Genomic DNA, 21,361 nt, shown 5'->3' on the forward strand with positions numbered 1-21,361 from the left:
TTCAACTCTCTTATCATGTTTGACATCTCCTTAAGACGTTGCCTCATAGTATTATTTGGATGCTTCTTATAGGGGTCAAACTTGATAGTGAGCCTCCTCAACTTAGTAGCTGACGTACCCCCAAACTTTTTTTCAAGGCAAGCCACATTTTCTGAGCTATGTCGTACTCCTCGAACTCACACATGAGATCATCTTGCATACTGCTTAGCAACATAATGCGAGCAATGCTATTCTTCCTTTCTAGGCCAAATAAGCCTCATGATCTCTTTTATGTTGAGCAGAAGTACCCTACTCAGGCTCAACTATGGTATGGTTGTCTCCAAAATTTCTTGTTCCTCAAGGATGTATTGAACCTTTCAGTGCCAAATACCAAAATTGTCACTGTTTAGCTTATCACCCTTGTTCAACTCAGCCACAATATTCTTGGATGCATATGCCATATTCACAATTACCAAGTAGAGATATAGTACACACAATAAATACTAGCACAAAAAAAAGATTATGTGGTACACATATTTATATATGTTTTAGCAGAAATGAACTAAATTGACGATAACTTAACATAAGACACAGAATCAAAGGTTTGCTATACTCCCAATCATCTTCCGCATTCAAATGTCAAATTATCATTGATTTAGAAATATTTGTGCCAACAATATAAGTTCTAGGTGAGAACTTTGTTCAAATTCTACCAACCTCGGACTCCCACTCAATCATATATTTAAGCATGTTATTATAGTAATCAACAAACAAATGTAGACTAAAAGATACACAGCATGCCATTAATAATTTACAAATTAAATTCATACATAGTCATATACATAAAAGATTATTTACAAAAGTAGGAAGATTAATAAACAAATTTTCAGGCACATTCTTTACAACCAGAGAAAGCATAATTTCAAAGCATAATTCTTGCTAAGTTTTCTATGCTCTTGATATGACAATCTATTCCCTATGTCGAAAACAAACCGTTCTAGAATGATCTTGTGTCCCTCTTTGCCTACCTATGGATCCCTAGGATCCTTATCGCATTCGTAACAGCCCAAGTATGTTGCGTTGCAAAGATTTAGAAATTGTGACAATATTAGAAAGTTTTTAATTTCTCTCGTTCTATATTTCTTCCATAGGGTGAGTACTATAGTTTTCCATTCTACGGATAAGGAATTGAGAAGAGTAATAATTTATTTCCAAATGGAAACATTGATGCCATAAGATATAAGAGAAAATATTAAATTATCCAATCTTCCTGTGTGTTTTCACTTCATACGCATGAAAAAAAAATATTATACAAATAAGCATGTTGTACGTACGTTATACTAATATTATAGCATTTAACAACAAAACCTATGCACGAAAAATATTCTCATTTATTATTTTATTTTTTTATCATTTTTATTATTTCTTAATTATTATTTTTTAAAAAAATTGCTGCCTGCGTGAATGCACAGCTGCGCGCCACGTGGACAAGCTAAGCCCAGCTGTGTGCTGGTGCGCTGTGTCACACGCGGATACGCAGGCCGCGCGCCACGCGGATGTCCTACGCGGGGCCTACGACGCGTGGTCAGACGCGCTTGCAAGCGCGATGCGGCCTGCTCGGTCCATGGACCGCGCAGGGCGCAATCTAAAAACCGGGAGAGCGTGGTCTATAGACCCGGCGGGCGCGGTCCGTTCGGCTTTTTTTATTTTTTAATACTGAAAGCGATGCACGTCATGTGGAACGCACGTGCGATCGGGTCATCGGTCATCCCCTACCTCAAGCATATTTCATGCAGAATTTCGAGAGGCTGTAACTTTTTCTATAAATCCCCAAAAGTAACGTATTATATACCATTGAAAAGCTTATTCTGAGAGATTTCCAATGATACCAAGATTCTAACATAAACATCATTGTATGAAAAGATATATTAAAACAAAATATTGGATTTTTAATCAAGGGGTTGAAATATCTTTCATTACAATTAATAGATATTTGGACATGTGATTTTCCAGATGTAAATAACTTATATAGGAGTACATACTCCTATGAAATTTCGGCCTAACCCAAGGTATAGACAATGTTTCCATTATCAGGTTTTCAGGGTACCTTGGTTGGAAAAATTGGAGAATAAAGAGTATTATAGTAAAACAGAAACTTACCTTACATATCATATGCCAAATAAAGGCCACGAATTCAACCAACATTGCTCTAATACCAATGATAACATAAAGAATAATAAATAGAGTGTCAAGTTTCATGAATTATCTTGAAATGGTGCAAAAGTGAAATTCCAAGGATCTGGAGGTTGAACCACGTGTTTATCCGCTTCTAGAATACGCTCAAGATTGTGTTCAATCACAATGGAAAGAACACAAAAATCACCGTTTAAATACTTATGGTGCAAGCAAAAAGCTAAAAGCGAGTAGTTCCTTTTCTCTTTTTTTGGTAAGTAATAGGAGGGGAGGGGGAGGGACCAACCCTCCCACGTAGTAGCTCTACTATTGGGCCCCCTTTCCACTAGAAAATATTCGATACAGATTGCAGGTTTCGCGTGCCTTCCCCGACCCATGGGCTACCCCACTGAGCTCACCGCCTCACGTGTGGGTACGTCACCCGGCACCACCTCGGTACAGATGGAAGGAAAGTATATCCGCCAATGAGCCGTCCGGACGTGGGACATTCGGTCCCCTAATTTAATCGACGCCCGTGCATTTTGAACCCAGATAATTCGAGTAGAATTATCGCCCCCTTACTACCATGCTACCACCTTCGTGGCAAGCGAGTAGTTCCTTCACGTTTCTCTCTCTCAAACTGAAATTTTTCTTGGAGAGAAGTCTGGACGTGAATTGTGTGCAGAAGAGAGGAAAAAACTGTCCTGTAGTTTTTTTTCTTCCAACTATTTTCTCTCTTATTTAAATGTTAGATGATCTTGATGGGGCTGGACCTTATGGGCGGCCCAACCAAGCCCAAAAACCAACACTTATAAATAATTTATTATTTGAAACTATCTTTTCTTTTGATATGTTCTAATAATCATATTCTTAACAATCCGGGCATTAGGAAGGATCAAATGGTGCTAGATGCTCAAGCTTAATGTTGCAAATGGGTCGGGTTGACCCGTGACTTGACCCACTTAGATCTGACCAAACCCATTTTTGAGAATCCGTAGGGTTGGATCGAGTTTTAAAATTGGACCATTCCATTTTTTGAGTTGGGTCTGGTTTACGGAATTCAAACCCGACTCGACCCAACCCATTTGAATTTTAGTTGTTAATAACTTATTTTTGCTTGTTAACAATCTCAATATGATATTATTATATCGCCATTTACACCAAAGAGTCTTGATGTATGAGTAATGAATGAATGTGGGTAACTGTATTATTTTGCTTTTGTTCTTGCTGAATTTTATTAAGAACATAACCATTAATACATTGGAGATTAACAGTTTAAGCCTTTTAAAAGGTCACCAACAAAAAAAAAAAAGGCACAATAGATAAGTTCGAAAGTGGCTAATTTTAGAATAGTTACGTACAATAATTTGATATGGCAGAAATAAGTCTATCCTTGAGGATGATCTTAGCTTTCTTCGATGTCATTGGCTTTTCAAAAAAAAAACAAGGAGAGGTAATCTAACTCTGCCGTCATTAAAGAATTTATATTGCTGGTGAAAAGCTTCAGAATGGAGTTGGATCCCTCCGAGATTACATTTGTGGTGGTCCGCGGCCTAGAATTTGAGAAGAGAAAAAACTAGTTGAGTTTGTTTTGATGAAGGTTGGAACATCACCGGTCCTCCGAGTTTGAACGGTCAAGTTTCGATGTCAACATTGTATAGTCAACACCTGAACAATCAGGACGTACATAATATATGAGCAATAAGTTCGGAAAAAAATGCGATTTTTATAGTGATGATTTATTTATTCTATTGTATGTTGTTTATTTTTCTATTTTTGTAATTTTTGTAATGGCTTTTAATATTTTGACTCGAATTAGATCTGACCTGAATTCGACTCGAATCTTTTTTTTTTTTGAGTTGGATCGAATTATGCATGGAGTTCGGCGGGGCGGCAACCTAGGAGACGGTGAATTCCAAGTAGGTGGGAAGCGGGGTTTGGGAGCGGTGAGAACCGAAGCTAGGCCGCTATGGCGGTGGACTTGGCCACAGAGAGAGAGAGAGAGAGAGAGAGAGAGAGAGAGAGAGAGAGAGGATTTTGGCATCGTCGGTCCAACCGTCTCGTGCGGGTATTTACCGTCGCATGTTATTTTATTTTTTATTTTTAAAATCTCTTTAATTTTCTCACCGTCTCGTGCGGGTTTTAGCGGTACTTATCGCGCAGGATATTACCGAACAGTGCTATCTCGCTAATGCCGCCTCCTCTCTGGATTCCAACGCTCCAGGCTCCGAAGCGAGGCCCGATCCCCATGAATCCATTAGCAGTAGACGCTGCCCTTCTGGGTCGGTCCACCAGATTCTTGGACCTTCGCAGAACTTCTCGTCTACACGATTTCAATGGGATTCGTACTCCCACTGCTCGCATTTCCACCGCTTTGTCTTCTCTTCCTTGTGGAAACTTCAAAGGCTGCCGAAATCCATTCCATTTTGGTGAGTTCGACTGCTTTAGAGACCGTACGCATGAGATTTTGTCCGATGGGTCTCGTTCGGAGCCCAATGCGGGTAAGGAGATTGTTTTGGATAAGAGAGTTCGGGTTTTTGGAGATTTGGTTAGGTGGGGGATTCGTTTTGGTGTTTCTGCGATGGCCTGTGGACTGTTTGTGATGGGGTCCCGGAGAGTTCTTGCGGCAGATGGAGTCGCGGAGGCTTGTGTTAGGGTTTTAGGGACGGATAGAACGGTGTTTAGGGGGTTATGGTCAAAGCTATTGCAGGTCCTTGGTGTTCTCAAAGAGCAAGGCCTGATTTTGGCTGCACTATTGGGTCTTTCTGCGTTCTTCTCCATGGCAGAAACATCTATCACGACTCTGTGGCCGTGGAAGGTGTGTATTTGATTTTCACCTTCTTCTCTGTATTTTATTTCTCACCTTGAAGAAGAATTAAATTGACCAGACTTGCTTTCCTCCTCTTGATTACTTTTGCTGCCAAAAATTAATATATCAATGGATGCTTATGTGTTTGTCTTGCAATTTCAACAGTATATATATGCATGTATATTAATCTAAAACTTGTTGGTTCTGGTGAATCAGAGGTGGGAAATTAAAAATAATAAAAGTAATATGCAGTAAAAGAACTTGGTAGAGTTGTGCAACAAGAATGACTGACTGAAGGACATGGAGGCCCCCTGAACAAAAGGTGCACCCATTCCATGATAGATGTTAGTGGTGCACTCGGATGGTCTATTCAAAGGAAATTCCATTGGCCAGAATTTTTTTTTAAAAAAAACTTTGTTAATGGGTTTGCTTTTGTGTGTTGATCATCAGTATAACAAATTTCACATTTATCTTTTTTCCTTTAACCTTTACTGTTTAACAACTGCTAAAATGATAAGGGATACTTGGATTTCTGACTATGATATATTAAGGTAATGATTATGTATGGGAGAAAAAAAAACCCGAATGGTGTATTAAAAGGGCTGCTAACAGCTGTAAGATTTGGATTTGTGCTCTAGAGCTAGCGTTACCTAGGCATGGGAAATAAGTGTCATGTTGCCTGGAGTTCAACTTAGACACGGGGATACAACTATATATGTGATAAATTCTATATTATTGATAAAATATATTTGAAAAAGGTGTCGATTGTTTTTTAGTAAACCAACAGTGTAAACTTAACAATTTGGCCTTGAAGCAGTCCAACCCTTTGTTAGTCGTGTAGAGAAATAGGCAAGGTTCGCTGTACCAGCCCGAACCAGGCTGTACGAGGTGTACCGTACTGGTTCGGTACTGGTACTGATACCAGTATGAGTGGCGTACCGACACTCGGTACGTTGAAAAAACTCCGTACTGTACCGACACTATGCTAGTGTGGCATCGATATGAAATCCGGTACTGAGACAGCGAACTTTAGAAATAGATGTACAATTGTATCGTTTTTTGAACATTCCAGACCATAACAGAGAATAAGAGGGCGCACTTAGAATTGTGGCCTTCAAAAACACCCTAACCTCCACTTATCACAAATTTACATCTTTTTTATAACAGTTTAGGTTGCAAGAATAAGAGGAAGGAAACTCTAGAATCAAGGTCCGCCGTACCGGTACCGGTCGGCGTACCGGTGGCGGCCTGGACCGGTACGAAACCGGTCCCGTACCGGTACGAAACCGGTCCCGTACCGGTACGAAACCGGTCCCGTACCGGTCCGAACCGGTGGCGTATCGGTCCGAACCGGTGGCGTACCGGTCCGAACTGGTGGCGTACCGATCCCGTACCGGTTCTTCAACAATAAACTACCGGTACCGGATTCCACGCTGATCCGGTACCGATCCTAGGCCGGACCGGTACGTACCAGCCCGTATGGCCGGTACGGACCGGTACGGCAGACCATGTCTAGAATAGTAGAACCACCTTATAGTCTCAGAGAGGATTGTAAAGTGGATACTATGCCCTAGCTAAGGAAGGGGGAGAAGAAAAGGAAAATAAACAGCAAGAAAAAAGAAAGGTAAAGGAGGTATGTGGATGGTTAGATGTCATGGTCAAGGATTGCCGAACTGGTGCCGGGTGTTATATCGGTCGGCGCCCGATCCGGTTCGGTACCGGTTCAGACCAAACCGAACCGGTTGGCCTAGTTCACACATCCGTACACCGTGGCTTTGGGCCAAAAGCTCAAAATAGCCCCGGCTTGGTGCCAACCGACCGGTTCCCACCGAGTCTTGGTTGAATCGGACGAAACCATTTTCCATAAGAAAACCGACCTGGTCAGAGACCGGTTCGACTCGGTTTGGCCCAAATCAGGCTGTACGGCCTGATTCGGCAATCCGTGGTCATCGTAGGATGCTTTTAGGTGGACAAAAGGAGAGGCAGATGTTGTAAATCTTTCTTTGTCCTTTTCTTTCCCTCTCTTTTTGCCTTTCGTCCTTCATTACTTCATTGAACTAAGAAAGGCTGAGGGATGATATGGTGAATTGGTGAGACATACGCCCACTTGCTCGAGCCCTCTCAATAGTACCCCCTGGCTTAGTCAATTAAGAGTAAGGAAGAAAGAGGTCGGGAGAAAGTGATTGGGCAAGACATCAATATTGTTAATTTTGGTTAGGTGGTTGACTAAGCTAAGGACGCTTTGATGTAGGTATGTGCTATGCTTGTTTGGCATAGCATGTCATTTCATCATGTGGATATGGCATAATAGCCCAAAATCACCATGTCCAGCTAATATCTTGAACTTTTAGCTACTTGAAGCGATGAGAGGTCCTGGTGTGGAATTTATGTGAGCATATAAGGATTTGGATCTCAAAAAAAAAGAATAAAAAGCAAGTTTGCAATTTAAGTTTCCAAATGGACTCCAAAGGGCTATGTCGAGTAGTGGTAAAAATGTGCAAGCATGGCTATATCTTGTAATAAACAAAATTGGTTTCTGCTAGACCTATTGATGTATGATTGACATGAACCAATGCGAAGTGTATATATGATACAAGGGTGCTTACCCATTTATCATGCCTATATCATGCTGGCATGGATTGGCATGACATGATAATTAAGTCCATTCTATGTCCATATGCATTAATGTCACATTCTCATTGAAAGTTTAAGTATTGTTCCCTTGCCTTCTAAGCTAAATCCCATCCACAATGGAGATGTCACATGGATACAATCAAAGTAGGCCGAACTGGACTGAATCGCTCGGTTCAGCCCGTATCGAGCCGATTCGGTGGGAAACTGGGTTGGTTTGCCTATTGGAATAAGTTTCGGCCCCAAACCGGCCAGAATGGGCTTTGAACGGACCGAAACTGACCGAAAAGGATCCAAACTGGCCGGAACTAGCCTGGAACCTGTTGGAACCGTTCAGAACCGTCCGATTCTGTTCAAATTCGGTGCGAACCGTTCGCTTTCCACCATGTCGACCTGGTTCAGAATCGGGTCTCCTCCTCCTTTGCTTCTTTTGTTAAAAAAAAGTTTTGGAAAGGCCAAAGGCCTTCCCAACAATTTTTTATGAAGTTCGTTTAAGCCTCTTACAGCTAAACGACTCTCATTTTTTTCAATTTGCGAAATCACATCGATTCAGTGCGATTGAAGGAGGATTCAAGCCTAAATAAGGTGCGCTTCTTCTCATTTCCTCTATTTATTTTTGGCTTGAAAAAATAGCTCAAAATTTGCAAAATAAGAAAAGATCATGTCAAAATTTTCGATTTGGGCTTGATTTTATTATATATTGTAGATCTATGGTTTTGCTAGCCAGGAAGAGAATGGAGGATATGATATCACTATTTATGAGACACAGCCGCAGGTCGGTCTTTGATTCACCAGTGAGTTTTAATTTACGCATGCTACATAGGATAGGAACCATGGTGCACGAGTTGGAGTTTGCAAGGATCAGATTGCATATAGGAGACGAGTTTTTCGAGATCATTTAGGACGATATGATGTAGTTGCAGATGACCTCGCACGTAGAGTAGGATTCATAGACGTATCAAATTTCGAGTCGTATACTAGATTCTATCATCCGTAGTCACAAACAGTCTATAACCCATACGAATATGGATACGGATATTGATATAGTGCATCTGAGGCATCTTTCAGTGGCTACTGCTTTACGTAATTCGGCACATCTTACGAGTCAGATGTTGCTGCTAGCTTATTCGGATGGGCTCCTTTACAGCTGTTTTATCAGCCAATTTATTAACCAGAGGACGCCTCTTAGAGCCAGAGCTTTAGCGCGAGATTCGAGAGTGCTTATAATTCGGAATGCGTTCTTTATGGGATGAACATATAGGACTACAATGCCACTTGGTTAAAGGGGGGCTGATGTACCTTTTGATTATGCTAATGATTCGAATATCTATGAGAGGCATTGCCACTGGACGAGATTTTAGATATCGGTATATATATTGTACCTTAAATATATGTAATTGATTGTATTATTTTATATTTTTCACCTTACTGCTTGATTTGAGGATATTTTATGTTGCTTCTTGTAGTATGCAACATTTCACTAACTATTTTATGTTTTGTATCATTTTAAAATAATAAGATGCATCATTTAGGTTAAACTGCGATCATAGAAACATCAAAAAAATATTAAAAATATTAAAAAATATAAATAAAATCAAATTAGACTTAGAATCGTTAAAAAAAGTTCAAAAAGATTGATTACCAATTAAATCAATTTGAAAAACTCCAAAAAAAAAGACATGCTGGTACGAAATCGGCACGCCCAAGCGTTCTATGTGCCGGTACCGTTCCGGCTCATCCGTCGACCGGTATGGGTCCTGGTACCGGTTCGGTAGATCTTGAATACAATAGTTAGTCATACCAAAAGTTTGATCAACTCTTTTCGATTTATGCTGACTCTTAGTTATTTCTTCTTAAAAAAGTTCGTCACAAGCTAAACCTATTACTTCTTCCTGTACAGCATTTAGAAAGTGAACTCTGATAACATAAATCTATTTTGCTAATTCTTTTGATTGCTTTGTAGCAGTTTCTTCCGCAACTACTTGAATCACACAACCATGATCTGCTTTGTCATTAACACTTTTGTAATTTTCTAAGGATAAACTATTATCACCTCCAACTAATAGCTTTCTCAGGTATCAACATATAATCTCTTACCATTGCTTTTAGCATTTTATGTTAAAAATTTGAAGCTTAAATTAGAACTAGTCAGTGCTAACTTTAATTATACGTTTCTACCTTGGCTTTTTTTTTTCCCACTTTATTCACCTTCATTCATCTTCATGTCTTCAACTTCTATTTCTTTATTCCATTTTGAAATTAAAATAACTTTATTCATTAACCAAAAGAAATATAATTTATGTTAAAATTAAATATCTGAATGAAATAAGGGACTTGTTTTTAGCGTGATTGATTCAATCAAACAATCCTATACTTGATAAGTAACCAATGCCATCATAGAAATTTGAGACCTTATCCTTAACATTTTTGTATATGTTGTTAAATTATAGAATGGAATCAATTCCTTTGTCATTAATGATTTGCACCTCATAAAATACTATAGGGTGATTTTTTTATTTTGGCATCCCTTTTTCTTTGGAAACAAGTGGCCATTTGATGTCTTCATTGGATGGGACTGTCATTAAATATTGATTTGTTATAGCTCTCTTAATAATTGCCTAGAGGCATGATCATAGACCTTATTATCAGCATCAAGAGGTCACTCCATATGGATCTTATAATTGGAAATTCATTATATATATCATCACTCTGTAAAAAATCGCAAAATGAACAGGGAAGTCATAGAGAAGTTGCTTGTTTTTCAAATAGTTGTTTTTTGCGTTTGTGGGACAAATAGTTGTTCCCATTTTAAAAAAGTAACAATTTTTGATGTCATGTGAAACTTCAAACTTCATTCTCTATGATCCAATCACTTTTTGAATTGCATAGATGATCGGCCTCCTTTATACTTTTAGGGTCTAAATAATTGGAGTTGGGCTAATGTGCAAGTATCCCTGTTGGTGGAAATGACAAAATCCTATCCTATGAGGTAGCACCGAATACAATACAAATAGGCATGCAAGTATGTTGGTAGATCCAAATCCAATTCAAATCTGACTCAAATTTGACATGATCCATACTTGAAGTTAAGACCCACATGTGATGAACCTGAAGGTTTCTGGCCTTTTATCACTTTTGGAGAACTCTATTGTGGAGAATTAGATTATTTAATTTTGAAAAAAATAATGTGTTCAAGCATATTTCCACATTACTAGTTTGGAACATGCATATTCAAAAAAGAGCTCGAGCAACTTATATAGGATGGAAGTTTTTTCTTTCAACTCCTCCATTCCGTTGATGAGCATGTGAGCAAAAGATTTGATGTACAATTCTGTTATGAGCACAATTTTAGTCAAACAAATGGGAAAAGTATTCCTTTGCATATTGGATGAAGACAATGAATATTTTTGTAACATTGAGTTCAAACCTTTTTTTGGAACAACAACAAGATAGAAAAGCTTTTCAAGAATCCTTAATTAAATAAATCCATCTTATCTACATCAACAAAGATTACAAATATTGTCAACTAGAACACTAGAGACTTTAATTGGACCACGAACTTTAAAATGGACCAAGTTTGAAGGAGCTAAAGCTTGTTTATCAGTACGAGGAGAAAAGACAATTTATGATGCTTGCTTAATTGAAACACCTCAAAATCTAACTATGTCAGATTCTAGAGAAGTTATTACAAATTCAAAGCTCTATGGAGAACGATTTACCAATTGATAATGTCATTGTTGAGGAGAAATGCCAACTTGTGATGCTACACATTCGATTTTGGAGTATAAACCATTAATCTCATGCCCCCATCACTCATCCTCTAACCCTTCAGATCTTGAAAATCACGATACGATGCGTAAAAGGTTATAGAACATCGAAGGGTCTTAGTTTTTTTATTGACATGCACTTACTTAAGTGAACTTTTGAAACATAAAGAATTGAAGACTATGACAACAAGTAGGAGACATGGTTCCTTTTTTGTCATGTGATCAGAAGCTCAAGAGTCTATTTCTGATGGAACTTATTTATGATAGAAGGTGAATAAGACATTGTCTATGTGGGGACCTGTTTGGGCATTTTGCTCCCATATTTTGCTTGATTTAAGTAAGACCAAGTACCCTAGATACAGCTTTTGCTGGCACTTTTTCGGTGAGGTCTTGGGCCGTTATGAATAATATCAGAGTTAACCTAGCTTATGGCCCATGTTGCAGCTCAGGGATACTAAACATGGGCACTTCTAGGGCTGACAATAAGCCAGTCGTGGTGTTTTTGGTTTTTGATTAGACCCCTAGCAATGCACTAGGCAATGATGCCTGGACACAACTAATTTAATATAATTTGCTGTGCCCCTATGGCATCACCAAACTATGCACATGTCTTGCATATTGCTCCCAGCAGACATGTATGGCTTAACTTTCTTCCATTGTGCTAGCTTGCACAATTGGCATCAGTTAGTAATTAGATCAGATAGTACAAATGAATGCCCAAGATTTGTCCATTCTTCTCTTTCAAAGCAATGGCTTGTACAGGAAAACAAAGCAACGGGGACAAATAAAATATAAGGGACAACCAATTTGCTAATCAGACTGTCCAAACAGCCCAGTCTGCTGCTGTTAATTGTGGCAAGAGCAAACGATCAGGGAAAAGGAAAGGAGCAAATCACTGGAAGGGACGAGAGATAGGGAAGAAATCGTCCTTTTCTCTGTTCTCCATCTCTGAGCATCTCTTCTTGGCAATTGTTCTTGGGGGCATGCAGTTTTTTTCCTCATCTTCTCTTTTTCCTTTTTAATTTATGTTCGTCTTCCTTTTCGCCTTTCTGTTTAATCTGTGGCAGAGATCTCTTCTTTTCCTTTGGAACAAAGAAAAAGATAGCACAAAGCACTCATGGTCCCCACCTATTTTAAAAGCCTTATACCCTAGTTCTTTTTGCCCTTGAACATACACTCTGTCCCCCTTTCTCTCTTTATTTGATAGCCACTTTTCTCTTCTTTTAGTAATTTTTAATAGTTTATTGTTGTCCATACGTGATCACATTGTTGATCTTATTGGTATTTGGTATTTCTATCTAGCTTTGCCGAGTATACAATAATATATATAGATGTCCTAGTTTTTTGAGGTTGACATGTGAGATATTTAAAGACACTTGGACACTTGACACATCTGTCCTGCTTCTAGGTAATGGCGATTCTAGGGCTTAAATAAGGGGAGAGCTATGAAGCATGGACGTGCATATGGGATACGGATACAATATGATACAGACATGCTGGTACAATAAATTTTGATATAGCCGAATACAATATGGCTAGGATATGCTATGGAATAGAAGGCCTGCCTAGATCATGAGGCTCTTGCCGTTGCAGAGTCTAGGGAGGGTCAGACGTGCGTAGCCTTACCCCGGCATGCAGAGTGGTTGTTTCAATGAGGTCACGCTAAGGAACATATATATATATATATGTATATATTCGTGTATCTACATATATATATATATATCTATATGTATAACTTTTACAAGCTCATCATTAATCATTATTTTATAGACCATAATCCATACTTTATGTTTTTATATTAATATCAATAGAGTATGGAGCTCAAGGTACGCCGTACTGGTATGCCTACCGGACCGGTACGGTTCTGGTTTGGATCGGTTTATACTGGTACCGAACAGGCCAATAGACCTGCGCGGATGCGCGCGCTGCGTTAAATGCCACAGAGTGGCATTAAATGGCCCGTGCGAGTGCGCTGCCTATCGTGTGCTCGCGCGGGCACGTTTTCGAGCACTTGGAACTGTGCGTGGGTGCGGTTTCAAGTGCAGAGAACCGAACACGGACTTTAAATGCCATAGAATGACATTAAATGCCACTCTGCGGCAATAAATGGCCCACGCAGGCGCGTTGCCCATCGCGCGGGGCAACGGTTCCGAGCACAGGGAATCGCGCGCGGTTTCCAGTGCGGGGAACTGCGCCTGCATGTGGTTTCCAGCTCATGCCCATGGAGGTGCGCTGCCCAAGGTGTGCGAACCCGACCGATTAGCACCGATATCGGGCTTGTACCGGTGCGAACCGGTCCGGTTCGCACCAGTACCGAGCTTGTATTGCTCGGTTCCGGTTCAAGAGGCTGGAACCGTTTTGCACGCTTGAACTAGACCAGTCAGAGACCGGACCGATTCGGTACGGGTTGAACCGGCCTGTATGGGCCGGTTCAGCATACCATGATAGAGCTTACCCCCCTCCTCATTTTTGGAGGTATTCGGGATTCTTGGAAGTATCTAAAGTGCATTTGGGAAGTATCCGGAGTGTTTTTTTTTAATTTCTAAAAATATGATACTTGACACAAGTATTGGATGCGTACCCGAGAAGTATTCAATGAATATTTATATTTTATATGGATACAATGCGGGAACAACATGTGATTTGAAGTATCTGTACTTCCTAGGGGAAGAGTGTGAGGACTTGTATGACATGCACTTAATTCTTCATTAGGCGACATTGATGAGGTCTTGGCACATAGTAAGGCCAAGGACTCCAAATTACTACTTCTGGGTAGCCCTTTTTGTTTAAAGTCCTGGGTCATTGCACTTCAGCTAATCTACCACTGGAAGAGGTGAAGACTTAACAGAGATTTGCTGACTTTTCTTTATGATATGGTCATTCTTCCCTAAGAAGAATAACATGCCTTCTTGAATACTAGCCTGTGTCGAGCCTTTTGTTGTTGTTAATTCAATACAAGTAGTTTGATTTGCTCATGTTGGTTTTTGTTGAAATCCCAATGAGTCTTCATGATGTAATTTGTTAGAGTACTTCGATCAACAACAGAACTCTCGGTTCTTCAGAGGTGACTACATACCAACAAAACTGAGGAAGTGGAGGAGCATTTTGTTGTTGTTAATTCAATACATATAGTTTGATTTGCTCATGTTGGTTTTTGTTGAAATCCCAACAAGTCTTCATGATGTAATTTGTCAAACCATAGTGATTGCACTTCTGAAATCCATGATCTCCCTCTTGGTTCACATCCTCCTTTATGACCGCCACATCCCTGTACACCACGACCACAATTACCATCACTTTATCTAATAAATTCAGCAAGAGCTGATCTATCTCCAATTTATGTATATGAAGGGGGAAAGATACATGCTGAAGATGTGTATAAATTATTCAAGTATGGTATTTTGTTGCTAGGTCAGAAATTCTCCCTAGATGTTGATACTCTGAGTTCAATCCAAAAGCTGCTACTAATTTTCACTCTGCTGCCTTAGCTTATCTGATTGTTTGTGACAGGCTGACAAACATTCATCTCCTATAATATACCTCTAGGAGTGCTAATGTATTCCCCAGGACTCTTAAATCCTTAATGTTGCTGAAAGATCTCCTTTGATAACTCATAAATGCTTGCAATATTCTTTTTAGCTTACGACATGTCATGCAAGCCCCCTCAAATTTTCTTAGCAGTATCAAAGTACTATATCAGCTATGCATTAGGTAGATCTTGGGTGCTATATAGGGTCAAAAAACTAAAATAACACCTTTTGGCTAGCTTTTTTGGGTGAGATCTCAAGTTGTTACCAATGGTATCTGAGTGGACCCATCCCATATTGATTAGGGGATATTGCAGCATGGGTCATTGGGGCCGATAAGGAGTTGATAGTGATGTTTATGATTCGGTTTTGGTACTTGCGATTGGATTTCATTGGATTTTGACCATGGTCTGCTGTGCCGGTATTGGGCGCCATACCGGTTGCCTGGCGGCACGAGTCAGTACGGGCCCGCGCTGTGCCGTGCCGGGTCTATACTGACATAGCAGAGGAAGTGGGGGATAGGGCGAACGAGAGAGAGGAAAAGAGAGAGAGACAAGGGGAAGAGAGGGAGGGAGTTTGGTGGAGGCCGACGGAGGTCTTACGGAGGGCCATTGGAGGCTGGTGTCCAGGCACCGACTTCACTTAAAAATCACAGCGGCCGGACTCTTGTTTCGAACGAAACAGGGGAACGGTCGCGGAGCACCGATTTTACTTAAAAATCGTGAAATTTTTTAGCAGTCGGACTATTGTTTCAAACGAAACAGGAGAACGGCCGCGGCCTCTGCCTGGGCGTTGGCCTCTGACAGCTCACTGAAGGTAATTTGGCTCGTTGATTTGATCAATGCCATTTGTACGGTAACAATATGACCTGCCATTGGAATGATATTCTTTTGATCTATAGCTTCTTGAGATTGAATAAAAGGGAAAAATATAGGTTACTGTCTAAGATTAAAAATGCAGACAATTTATGATGTTAAGTCCAAGATAAGGTAGACTGCTGGTCCAAGATAGGAATAATACATCAACTGCAAGCAAATGCAACTTACCTGCAGCAGCAATATATTTATTGGGGACATACCAAATCTGATTGCAAGAGTTCTCTTGAATATTTGAATCATGCAAAAAACAGCAATGCATCTGCAAAGTGTCCTCTTGATCTAGACTTCCACTTTATTCATTACACAGACATGACTACGAGCTTCTGATTTGTTCAATTTATGGTGCATGTGGGTGTGCACAGGGATCACAAGCACATGGATACTCATGCATGAACATCGCAACACATCATGGAGTCTGCTGCCTCTACTCTCTTTAAGATCTTACGAACAGACTTGAGAGCTTTGAAGAAAGAGTAAGAAAGATACCAGAAGAAAAGAAATCTGACTCTGTGCAGCCACCAATGGAGAAGAGAAAGTTGTTTACGGCTATGATACCATGTTTAGACACCAGGTCCATTTATTAGTCCAGCAATAATGTTTTAATGAATTCTGATTTGAACCTTGGAGGATAAAGAAAGAAGAGAAAATAGAGAGGAAAGCAGAGAGGATTGGAGAGAAAGATAAGAGGAGAAAAACTCATGGTCACAGCATAACCATAGACCGTTCCCCCCTCCTTTTCTTTTATCATATTAGGGCATCCACATTTTAACTTGATAGATTACTGCTGCAATGAAGGGCCCCTCAAATAAGCTGCATATACCAATGGCCCCCCAAAAAAGGCTCACTAATAATAAGAGCCCATAAAAATAGAGTTAAATTTCCAATGAATCATTCATGCCAATGTTGTATATTGTGATTAACACTGATATATGGGTGGGATTCAAAATGTGACACAATTTAAGAAAGAAATTAATCAAGAGGGAAAAATAGAATGAAGTATCAGGAAAAACTATAATTTTGCATGATAAAATTTTATTGTACTAGCATGGGGGATGGAAAAATTCCTTACAGAAGACAGTCTGTTCATCGAAATCCTTTCCTGGCTAGTGAAGGATAAGACAGTGAACTTAGGTGATTTGAATTTGCCAAGGATTTCTGTAAACATATAGTTTTCATGCAGTTCCTTCGCAAAATGAGACTTTAAATAATCTAAAACATAATCTTAATGGCTATATGATTCCCTTATAAGGCTATTTAATGCTAATTTTTGCTTTCATAGGATTAGCAGAACTTGAATATTTTGCGTTGCTAAAACTTATGGTACGGGGCTCTGTTTCCTTTTCACTAGACATGAAGATTAGGGCTTAATACCATAGCAAAAAAATAATTATAATAAGGAGTAACATAATAGAAATTCATAAGCTCATCATCTTACAGTAAACCCATGGTACACTTTCAGTTAAACAAGAGACTTATAATTACTGGAAAAATTAAACATCTAGATATACTTTTTATGACCTTGAACCCCAAACCTTGATTGACAAAGCTAGGAATGTCATCTCAAAATCTCAATTTATGGAGCTACAGTCTAGTGAAGAATAATACTCTGTCACTGACAATAGAGTATAATACAAATTGCAAACTAAAAGAGAGACTATGAGCTTGTCTATAGATGAGATACAGTTAGACATATAATAAAGTTTATAAAGACATATATAATTCTTTTTATATATTTGTCATGTTTACACTAATAATTGTGTTGCCTTCTGGTATCATCCTTTATTTGGCCCTAGCATAGATATTGATTCATTTATTTGTCTAGCTGTTAAACAATCATGGCCTGCTGCTTGTATTTCATGTCCTTTATCATGCATAAGCATGTTATTCTGGTGTTTTTAGGTTCTCTCAGACATGATTTAAATATGTTATTCTTTGGCTTTTCCAATCATTCCCTAGTAGCAGTTATTTTTATCATGTTTCTTAAAAGTTAAAACCACTCTTACTGCATCAACATGTGCAGTTTTTATTTATTTATAACTTCTATCATCTAATGTTAGGTATCACTCCCCCATATATTTTGTTTATGTGCTTGTGTGATACCCTTGTCTTTTCATTTCACTTATGTACTGAACTATTGTAATCTTAAATCTGTGTTGGATGAAGAATACTAAGGAAAAAAAGGCTAAGACAAAGTCATTGAGAATGTCCAGTTACTTTTGATCTCGCCTTATAAAATGAATGAAACAGAAAAACTTGGACAAAGAATGGCTCATATGGAGGTAGATTCATATATGCTGTACTTTCAATCATCGCATGGCTTGTGAGTTTGGTCAAGCATCTCTCTTTGAAGCCTTTCATTTCATTGATATATGCATTTTATTGAACTCTGTTGATAAGCTAGAAAATGATTGTTTTGCTATTTTGTACTTCCGTACTATTGCAATATAAGCCAGAGGAAGTGATTATGTCTACTAAATGCACAATTTTGCAGCTTTGGATTTCCCTAGAAGCTTATTAAAGCTTTGTATATCTATTTTCTATATCAGGTTCGTGAATTGGCTGAAAAAGAGCCCGAGAATGGTGTCTTCAGAATGCTTCGTAGTGATGTTACTCGATTCTTGACGACCATTCTTATTGGCACAACGTAATGATTTATTATGAATTTCATTTTTTCCATCTTTAAGTTTGAATAATGGGATCTTTGATCATTTAGGTTCATACTTATCCATTGTTTCTTATTATATAATTTTGTGATATGTACTCAGTGTAGTCAATATTGGTGCTACAGCACTTGTCACAGAGGCGGCAACTACAATTTTCGGTGAAGCTGGAGTTAGTGCAGCTACAGGAGTTATGACTGTATGCCCCAACGTTTCTTGGTTTATATTTCATATCTAATATTTTTCCCTTCGCTGTGTGGTTTTGGATCAATCATATTATTAGGCTTTTTCAAATTGCCAATTGCTATCTCCACCCACTTCTCATTTGAGGAGAAAGATGCTTTATGACAGTTCCAGCATACATTGCTTGGAAGAAATAGAAATAAGGCAATCACATAATTATTTTTTCAAGAGAAGGTATTGAGATCAGATTGGATTTCTCATAATGCTCAGAATCCTTCTTAGAGTTCAATCACAGAAAATGAATTGCTTTCCCATCCCAAAATCTTATGATGCTCTTATGAGCCTCTGCTTTTTCTCTTCCATTTTGATCCTTAGCACTTCTCTTCAAGTTTTGGTTTTGGTGGTCCCACCCACCCTATGCTTGTACAAGGGCTATGGGTGGAAGTATCAAAAGACAGAATGCAAACGATAGCCGAATGGTTCTTCGTTATTTTTTCGGGTATCTAGGAGAGTCAAAAATTGACCCGACCTGAAAGACCTAAGCTGACCCGACCCTATTCGGATTGGGTTTGGGTCACTACTTTTTTTGTTAGGGTCGGGTATGGTTATTATGACCTGAACTTTAAATGAGTCGAGTATGGGTTAAAGCTTTGACTCGGCTTGGGTCATGAGGGTAGAATTCTATTTGGGTCAAAATAGTTTAGGTTTGGTTGAGTAACGATCTTGGATAAGAATTTTTTTTTTTGAGTAATTAGTCTTTTTCTTGATGCTAGTTGTTTAAATCATTTTTGAATGAACCATTTTAAATTGTAAATATTGGATTTGATAGGTTAGCATATACTTATTAGGGATTGAGTCTTATAAAATAGATTAAGTTAGGGTCAAATGAGTGACCAGAAATGATGTATATGGGTCAAGAGGTCTTGACCCGATGTCTGGCCGAGTCGGGTTAGGTATGGGTCAAGGTTCGTTGTTGTCCCTACTTGACCTGGCCCAAAACCAATTGGACCCAACCATTGCCACCCTACCATCATTAGGTGAGATTATTAATGGCAATGCAATTACTACCGAAACATATACCATCCATATCAAAATGCCCTTTAGCGAGTTGAGTTAGATTAGCATATTAGAATCAGATTGAATTAACAGATCTAAATTATGGATTGTAATATAAAATCTGTTTATAGTTTTCATCTCTAAAATTGAATGAGAACCCATCTCCTTGTCGTCTTGATTGCTTAGTTGACTTTATAATCACCATCTTATCCCAGTAAGTCCTTAGCACATAAAATAAAAGTTTTGAGATTTTAAACTCTAAGTTACTGTTTGGATGCTGGAAGATCTTATCGTAATCCTAAAACAATGTTGCATTGAGATGGCTGCAAAGAATTTGTGAAAGAAGTGACAAGTAATCCATTTTTCACGATAATAGTTTCCATTTTCATGTGATTTATCGTAATGCTAGAAAATTGGGATTAACTAGTTGGCTTCTCCGGTATGTTAGAAACTCTCCAGTTCACTGTTCGAAACACCCACTCTACTGTGTTTTTAACATAGAGACCAAGGAATGCGGAATCGAGCGGAACCGGCCAGTTCTGCCCATTTTGAGCCGTACCGGTGGCTCACAGGTACGGTTCAGTGCCACCGGTACGATTCAGCCATTGAAAACGGCTCGCTGCCGGAGCCGGAGAAGAAGAAGAGAAAGAGAGATTGAGCGGGGGAGGGATGGTAAGCGATTTACCGACTTCACTTTAAAAATCTCAAATTTTTTAGTTGCGGCCGCCCCTCTGCGGCCTCCGCCGGCCCCTGCGGCCCTCCGCTGGCATCCGCCGCCGCTTGTTCTCCCTCCCTCTCCCGCTCTCTCTTTTTTCTCTTCTCCTTCTCCGGCTCCGGCCTTTTCCTTTATTGGTATGAACCCGACATGGCCCGTACCCACTCGTGTTGCCAGAGAACTGGTACGGTACTCGGTACTGGTTCCTCCGACCTTGATAGGGACCCTTTGCCTGAGGATCTTATTAGGCCAATAAGATCATCTGGCAACCAAACAGGCCCTAAAAATTTCGTCAATACCCATAATATAATTTCTTTCTATTATTCACTTACCTAATCAATATTAAAAAAAATTAACCATTCTTCAGCTATTTAAAAAATATGAAGACGCACTAGTCGAAGTTGGCAATTGGGTACTGTAAATAAACTATTATAATTAAAATTTTGGCTGATTATATTTACAAATCGATAATTATAAATATTTGAACCAATATATACTCTCATATCCTTTAAAATACACCATTATATCTTGATCGTGTATGAGCTCCTAGTCAAGTCATAGTGCGTATTTCGAAAATCATAACAACTAGTGATAGCACATTTTAGAGCATGCAATTCTTATGATTCCTATGTGCTTCAGGCTATTTTTGAAGGTGCAGAAATGGATTTCTGCCATAGTCATATGACATTTTTCATGCTTGCAATGACTGTAGCTGCCTCTTATTATCAAGGAGCTATAGATATAGTAAGATTCAGATAATCAGGGGTACTGTGGTATCACTGGTATGTATTGCCCTGTAGTCCTGTATATGCTGTCATATTTGCAATGTTAGACCACCTTGTATCAGCCAACCATGAATAGATATGGGGGCATACTCTGCGGGTACATGATTGGTAAGATCCCTTCACTGCAGTACATTGAAACCTTGTCTTATACTGGGGACCAAAACTTTGTTATGCGAAGACTTTATTGAATAACCGCCAC

The 21,361-nt window shown here is 39.1% G+C and overlaps 1 protein-coding gene across 3 annotated transcripts in view; it reads left to right on the top strand.

The window, feature by feature from the left end:
- The first annotated feature begins 4,305 nt into the window (after nucleotides 1–4,305).
- The window catches only part of LOC103714926 (putative DUF21 domain-containing protein At3g13070, chloroplastic), a 56,275-nt gene continuing 39,219 nt past the window's right edge, over nucleotides 4,306–21,361 (top strand). For 2 of the 3 annotated variants that reach the window (XR_005512191.1, XR_003387128.2), the window contains exons 1-3: nucleotides 4,306–4,969; nucleotides 18,310–18,407; nucleotides 18,529–18,622. Coding sequence is in view for 1 of the 3 variants with exons in the window: in XM_008802395.4 (XP_008800617.3) it covers nucleotides 4,343–4,969; nucleotides 18,310–18,407; nucleotides 18,529–18,622 (819 nt within the window). In the remaining 2 variants the exon portion in view is untranslated. The remainder of the gene's footprint in view (nucleotides 4,970–18,309; nucleotides 18,408–18,528; nucleotides 18,623–21,361) is intronic. The other variant, XM_008802395.4, reaches the window with a different exon arrangement.

The sequence above is a fragment of the Phoenix dactylifera genome, chromosome 6 (assembly GCF_009389715.1).
Source record: "Phoenix dactylifera cultivar Barhee BC4 chromosome 6, palm_55x_up_171113_PBpolish2nd_filt_p, whole genome shotgun sequence".
Taxonomy (NCBI): Eukaryota; Viridiplantae; Streptophyta; class Magnoliopsida; order Arecales; family Arecaceae; genus Phoenix; species Phoenix dactylifera.